The 7,959-nt window shown below is 39.5% G+C and overlaps 1 protein-coding gene across 1 annotated transcript; it reads left to right on the forward strand.

Annotated features, from left to right (window-relative positions):
* Positions 1-4,953: 4,953 nt before the first annotated feature.
* LOC105463878 (olfactory receptor 1L4) lies at positions 4,954-5,920 on the forward strand. The gene has a single exon (XM_011711279.3). The coding sequence runs from the start codon at positions 4,985-4,987 to the stop codon at positions 5,918-5,920; it is 936 nt and encodes a 311-aa protein (XP_011709581.2). The 5' UTR covers positions 4,954-4,984.
* The last annotated feature ends 2,039 nt before the right edge of the window (positions 5,921-7,959 follow it).

The following is a 7,959-nucleotide window of genomic DNA, read 5'->3' on the forward strand; positions in this document are numbered from 1 at the left end:
CCTAAACTAAGCAGGAAATGGGAAATTAGGCTGAGATACCACCTTTTCTGGAGCCAAGAGACAGGAGGTAAAGCTCTAATCTAATACCGGAGTAAAAACTAGGCAGAAAAAAAGAGATTTCAGAGAACTGAAAAGAGAAAGACCCAACCTAAAAAGAACCCTGCCGAATCCCTAAATGGGACATACCGCTGAAAGGGGCCTATGCACTCAACACTGCTGATCTGGGTGTCTTACAGGTACCTTAAGATATCAAGGTATTCTCAGACTCCCAGTGAAAAGAGAGTAGAAAGGGAGAAACTAGGTTTCCAAAAACAGGCCTGACTGGGCACAGTGGCTCACACCTGTAATCCCAGCACCTTGGGGGGCAGAGGCAGGTGGATCACCTGAGGTCGGGAGTTCGACCCTAGCCTGACCAACATGGAGAAACCCCGTCTCTACTAAAAATACAAAATTAGCCAGGCATGGTGGTGCATGCCTGTGATCCCAGCTACTTGGGAGGCTGAGGCAGGAGAATCGCTTGAACCCAGGAGGCAGTGGTTGCGGTGAGCCAAGATACGCCACTGCACTCCAGCGTGGGTAACAAGAGCAAAACTCCATCTCAAAAATAAAATAAAATAAAATAAAATAAAAAATAAAAATGTGGGCCCAGGAGAGATCCTAAGGTCAGGTACTGGTGCTGCAAAATCAGAGAACTGTTGTTGAGTCAAGATCTGACAGAGCTGAGGTCCAAAGTCATCTACAGCCTGTCCTCTCTGAAGGCAAGGAGAAGAGGAGAGGATATGGCTTTGTGGAATGGGAGGCAGAAATGGGAACAGGAAGGAAGGAAATCGAAAGAATTCCAATACGTAGGAGCAAAGGATAGAGTGGAAGGAGTGGGTCAGCAAGGAGGCTGAAGGCACTTGGCAGTAAGACGACCTCTGTTGGCAGAGGACACACCAGCTTAGTTTCCTACTACACATGTACAGTTTGGGAAGGAGGTATGACAGAGCAGTTTAAAACATAATTTGCAATCAGTGTGCCTGGGTTTGAATCCTAGATACACTACTCACCAGCTCTGTGACTCTCTGAATTTCAGCCTCCTTTGTTATAAAGGGGGAAATAGTGGTACTTCAAACATAGAGTTATTGTGAGGATTAAATGAGACAAGGGCTAAGCACAGACTCTGTCTAATAAATGTTAGCTGCCTTTTTCCAGTTTAGTCACTTTCCAACTGTCTTTGCTCATTCAGGGAAGCGGAAGCATGGATAATGGGTAGCTTTCCACCAGCACACTGCCCACCCAGCATTGTTATCCAATTTGGAAAGTGCATTCTTGCTGCCAGTGTGTACTCCCTGGTTTCATGTGGGCCAGTGGCTAAGAGAAGGACACTACACAAATGATGAGGAAACAAGGAAAGGAGAAACAACCCGAGATGACAAATGTCCAGTGTGAAAATTCCAATAGAGAAAGATGAGAAGTATAGAAATAGTCCACATTTCCTGTCTATCAAAGAAGAGAGGAAATACCTTTTCAGGTGAGATGATGTGATTTAAAAGGCTTAGAAAGACTCCCAGTCCCTTCTCGTTCTTCCCACCACTAACAAGACCCATCACTAAAATGTCATTTCTCTAGCTGATTATGTGAGCAATAATACTAACCACGTGTATTAGGGTTTGACAAACTGTCACTCAACTGTCACTTGAGTCTCCAAATGACAGTGGCAGGTGGGGAAGAACAGCACACACACAAAAACCAGCCCCTACCCCACACACACACCCCATCTTATTAATAGATACACAGAACTGTAATGACTTGCCCAAGGCATGAGAAAATATACAATGCTGTCAAATCCAGCTAAATGAGAGGGGGTTAAGCTACTACCTCTGAGGTAAACATCGCACTAATGTTAGAAACTCCAAGTTCAAGCCCAAAGGATATCAAATAGCCCTTCACCCCCAACAAACACAATGTCCCAGGAGTGAGGCTGAAAGACACAGAGAAGGAACTGGGGAAAGAGTTCGGAGAGTGAAATAGATACATTCCCCAGGAGTAGGATGAAGAATAGTTGTCTCAGGTTGTAAGTATCTATTAAGATTTTCAACGTTCATAAACTCCAACTTTGCATTTCGTATCTCAGAATCTATTCCACACCTTAGAAATTCTCTCATGAGTGCAATACACACAAAAACATCCATCGTAACTGTCTGTGAGGGACAGTATGGCTCCAGTACAATCTACAGTGTGCATATAGATCTATGGAGAGAAAAAGTTGGCTAGGAGATGAAATTGTTCAGAACTTTCACCCTTTTAATTATAAAATTAATGTAAAAAATCATGTGTTCATTATTTTTAAATACAAGCAATATAATCTCACCACACCAAAAAAATGATAACTATGTGAAAGAATACATATGTTAAACAGTTCAATTTAGCCATTCCACAATGTATACATATTTCACAACATCATGTTGTACACTATAGATACAATTTTTGTCAATTAAGTAAATATATATGCCATATAAAGTTAAATATGGAAGTTACTTCTCACTCCAGCCCACTTCAAGAGGCAGCCACATACGCACAAACACACACGCCAAAATAAGCACAACATATAAGAGTTATTTTTGTTACAAAAATAGGATTATTCTATATGCATTGTTCTGCAACTCACTTGTGTCACTTAGTAAAACATCATAAACAGTGGTATAATAGTGATGGCATCACTTGGCAATAAATGGCTCCAGCTCTGCCACCAGACTGCCTGAATTCAAATTTCAGTTTTACCACTTACTCATGGTGGGATCTGGTAAGTTATTTAACTTGGATAAACTCTAATTATTATCTATAAAATTGGAATAATTATAGTGCCTATCACTTAGGATTTGGGGAGAATACAATGATTTTTAAAAACCGGCAAAGCACCTAGCTCAGTATGTGGCATGTACTGAGTGCTAATAAATGTTGGCTAACATTAGCCATCTTATTTCTTTAGAGAGTGCATGCTATTGAGTAACAGGAATGCACCATAAATTGTTTAGTCATTCACCTACGTGTTTATTGAGATTGTTCCCTCTATGGGTTGCTTTCATTGGTTGGTTTGCTTGGTATTACAAGCAACACATATTGTGTACTGCACAAATATGACTACTTCTAAAGGATAGAGTGCTCTAAGTAGAACCATTGGATAAAGAGATGCAGATTTCCAACTCTGATATAGACTGCCAAAAGGTCTACACTGAGTCACACTTTCAGTATATGTGAAGGTCTATTGTCCTTTGGATATGATCCCCAAAAATGTAGAGCCAATCTGATAACTTATTTTTATTTGTGGGTTACAAAGAAGTTTAGGCTTATTTTTTTCCAAATGTTCCAATTGTCATAAATAGCATTTGTTTTATAGCTCATTCTTTTTCCATTGCTATGAAATAAATCTTTATTATATGTTAAGTTTAATGTAGATCATGATCTAAATATAGACATACAGATATACAAAATGTTTTATATTGGTCAATTCTTAATTGTTCCCTATGTGTGTCATTATCTTATTGCTTTTCAATATACTGTGCTTTTATCTGGGGTTAAAAAATTTCCCATCATTATTCTAATGTTTCCAAAATAATGTTGTCTGTCTTTAGCCATGTAATACTCTAGATGAATTTTAGAATAATCTTTTCAAGTTCCACTAAACATTCCCTTCAGGTCTTATTAGAAGTGCATTGAATTTTATTAATAAGAATTCATATTTTAAAATACAGTCTTTCTTTTCAGGAGTATAGTTCTCTACATATTCAAATATTCATTTTGTGTTTTATTATAGTTTCTTCTGATAGGTCTTACTCATTCTTTTGTATTTATTTTGTCCCTCAGATTAATTTCTAAGTATCACCTAGCCTTTCTTGCCATTATCAATTGAAATCTTTTCTTCATTACATTTGTCTAATACAGAAAGAGCATTAATACTTTTAGTTTTACAATGCGTCTGGCCACTGGTGAAATTGCCATAGGTTTTAAAAGATTTTCAAATAATTATCTTGAATTTTTTAGTACACAATCATGCCACAAAAAAAAATGACATTTTCTTCTTTTTTAATATTTATGCCTCCTGATTCTTTAGTTTTGCTTTGTTACCCACTCAGTCAACCATCTCAGCAGTGTAGTTTAATAGTGGTCATAAGGCTATCTCTGCCTTCTCTTTCCATGATATTGGTGGAAGTAGGACTCTTAGAGTCTATGTTTTATAGTCCTGCAATATTTTAATGTTGAGAATGAGGGCTTCATAGTTTTTTTAATCCGAAAAATTAATATATTCAAAGAACTAATCTTGGTTACATAGGCTATTTCTGGGAGTACTCTAATTTTAACTGGTATCCTTGAACCAAAAGATGATAATTAAAGTAACAGATTATATTAGCCAAAGAGAAATGCTTAAATAAATATTAGAAAGATTTGCTCTGAAGATGTAAGGAAGTTATCTGAATTCTACAAGTACCAAGGAGCCTTGGTTAATTCTGTTATGCTTAGTTTTGTTCTATCCCAACTACTACTACCGTCTATGGACCTCTGAGCAAGAGACAATGCTGAATGAGATAACTTCATTCATAGGGATTCCTTGTGTGACAGCCTTCTAATTCTAAGTAGAACCCAGCAACCTCTTCCCCGGGACAAAAAATAATAAGGCTAAGGAGATGGTCAAGAAACAACCTCAGAAGAATCTTTACGAAAGGAAATGAGAACTCAAGCAAATTAGGCCACGTGGAAGTTCCTATGAGCACATGGAAAACCTTTAGTTTCTAATTTAGAAGACAGCTTGGCATCCTTTAACCTTTCTCTTGTTGAATTTTACTATCTGTTTCTATGTAGTTTCAGAACTAAACATTCTTTCAAAGTATAATAGCAGTAAGATTTTTAAAATAGATTTGAGGTTGGGGAAGAAGCTGTCTTGGTCTAACTGCCCTTGACATCTCTCCCACCGCTTCTCCAAACCCTATCCAGGAAGTCCAGAGACATGGAGACAAAGAATTACAGCAGCAGCACCTCAGGCTTCATCCTCCTGGGCCTCTCTTCCAACCCTCAACTGCAGAAACCTCTCTTTGCCATCTTCCTCATCATGTACCTGGTCACCGTGGTGGGGAATGTGCTCATCATCCTGGCCATCTACTCTGACCCCAGGCTCCAAACCCCTATGTACTTTTTTCTCAGCAACTTGTCTTTCATGGATATCTGCTTCACAACAGTCATAGTGCCTAAGATGCTGGTGAATTTTCTATCAGAGACAAATGTTATCTCTTATATGGGCTGCCTGGTCCAGATGTACTTCTTTATGGCATTTGCGAACACTGACAGCTACCTGCTGGCCTCTATGGCCATCGACCGGCTGGTGGCCATCTGCAACCCCTTACACTATGATGTGGTTATGAACCCACGGCATTGCCTACTCATGCTATTGGGTTCTTGCAGCATCTCCCACCTACATTCCCTGTTCCGCGTGCTACTTATGTCTCGCCTGTCTTTCTGTGCCTCTCACGTCATTAAGCACTTTTTCTGTGACACCCAGCCTGTGCTAAAGCTGTCCTGCTCTGACACATCCTCCAGCCAGATGGTGGTCATGACTGAGACCTTAGCTGTCATCGTGACCCCCTTCCTGTGTATCATCTTCTCCTACCTGCGAATCATCGTCACTGTGCTCAGAATCCCCTCTGCAGCCGGGAAGTGGAAGGCCTTCTCTACCTGTGGCTCCCACCTCACTGTAGTGGTCCTGTTCTATGGGAGTGTCATCTATGTCTATTTTAGGCCCCTGTCCATGTACTCAGTGGTTAGGGACCGGGTAGCCACAGTTATGTACACAGTAGTGACACCCATGCTGAACCCTTTCATCTACAGCCTTAGGAACAAAGATATGAAAAGGGGTTTGAAGAAATTAAGAGACAGAATTTACTCATAGAAAGAACAAAATGTGGCATGTCAATATCAGGACATGACCTAAAAGATTTTCAGTTTAATCCTCCCTTCCTAACCATTTCCATATGGCACTCAAAGAGGTGATGAAAAATGGTGTTGGATACCAGTAAGAGAATTAACCTGGGAGCAAAACACTCAGTTTCTTTTTTTTAAATTATTTTTATTTATTTATTTATTTCATGCTTTAAGTTCTGGGATACATGTGCAGAACGTGCAGGTTCGTTACATACATATACACATGTCATGTTGGTTTGCTGCACCCATCAACTCATCATCTACATTAGGTATTTCTCCTAATGCTATCCTTCTCCTAGCTCCCCACCCACTGACAGGCCTCAGTGTGTGATGATCCCCTCCCTGTATCCATGTGTTCTCATTGTTCAACTCTCACTTATGAGTGAGAACATGCAGTGTTTGGTTTTCTGTTCTTGAGTTAGTTTGCTGAGAAGGATGGTTTCCAGCTTCATCCATGTCCCGCAAAGGACATGAACTCATCCTTTTTTATGACTGGATAGTATTCCATGGAGTATATGTGCCACATTTTCTTAATCCAGTCTGTCACTGATGGGCATTTGGGTTGGTTCCAAGTCTTTGCTATTGTGAATAGTGCCGCAATAAACATACGTGTGCATGTGTCTTTATAGCAGAATGATTTATAATCCTTTGAGTATATACCCAGTAATGGGATGACTGGGTCAAATGGTATTTCTAGTTCTAGATCCTTGAGGAATGGCCACACTGTCTTCCACAGTGGTTAAACTAATTTACACTCCCATCAACAGTGTAAAAGTATTCCTATTTCTCCACATCCTCTCCAGCATCTGTTGTTTCCTGACTTTTTAATGATCGCCATTCTAACTGGTGTGAGATGGTATCTCATTGTGGTTTTGATTTGCATTTCTCTAATGACCAGTGATGATAAGCTTTTTGTCATATGTTTGTTGGCCACATAAATGTCTTCCTTTGAGAAGTGTGCATTCATATCCCTTGCCCTCTTTTTGATGGGGTTGTTATTTTTCTTGTAAATTTGTTTAAGATCCTTATAGATTCTGGATATTAGCCCTTTGTCAGTTGGATAGATTGTAAAAGTTTTCTCCCATTCTGGGCCAGGCGCAGTGAATTGAGACCAATCTGGCTAACACGGCGAAACCCCATCTCTACTAAAAATACTAAAAAATTAGCCGGGCATGGTGACATGCACCTGTAGTCCCAGCTACTCAGGAGGCTGAGGCAGAAGAATTGTTTGAACCCGGGAGGCAGAGGTTGCAGTGAGTCGAGACCAAGCCATTGCACTCCAGCCTAGGCAACAGAGCAAGGCACCGTCTCACAAAAATTAAAAAAGAAAGAAAAGAAAAGAAAGAAAGAAAAAAGAAAAAATATTCTCCCATTCTATAGGTTGCCTGTTCACTCTGATGATAGTTTCTTTTGCTGTGCAGAAGCTCTTTAGTTTAATTAGATCCCATTTGTCAATTTTGGCTTTTGTTGCCACTGCTTTTGAAAAACACTCAGTTTCTATCCATGACTTTGACCAAATACATATTTAATCTCAGACTAGGTACTGATAGGAATCCATATTTTAGGAAACCCACTTCAGCTATCCTCAATAGACTGGCTTCCATATGGTAGAATAAAACATTTCTACAAATACATCTTCTACACACCTGACAATGGGCCCCAGTCAAGGAGTTGTAAATCCTGTTAGTTCTCAGAAGTGGAAACCACACTGGTTTGGTAGGAAATTGGAAAGAACTTTTTGGAAAAGTGACATAAGTTTATCCTTAAAAATAGACTAAATTTTGACAAAGAAAGTTACAAAGGATGAGGAAATGGGCAACACATTTCACATAGTAAAAACCAGCCAAGCACACAGAGGCAATACACTTTGGAATATTTTTGAGAAACAGTGAAAACCCTGTGAGTCTTATTCAGTTTGAGAGTAAGGACAATCCAACTGAAAAGATAGAATGATCCAAAAAGAATATTTGCTCCTCCCCCCAACACCAAAGTGTCATGACAGTATGA

This window comes from Macaca nemestrina, chromosome 14, assembly GCF_043159975.1.
Source record: "Macaca nemestrina isolate mMacNem1 chromosome 14, mMacNem.hap1, whole genome shotgun sequence".
In the NCBI taxonomy this organism is placed as follows: Eukaryota; Metazoa; Chordata; class Mammalia; order Primates; family Cercopithecidae; genus Macaca; species Macaca nemestrina.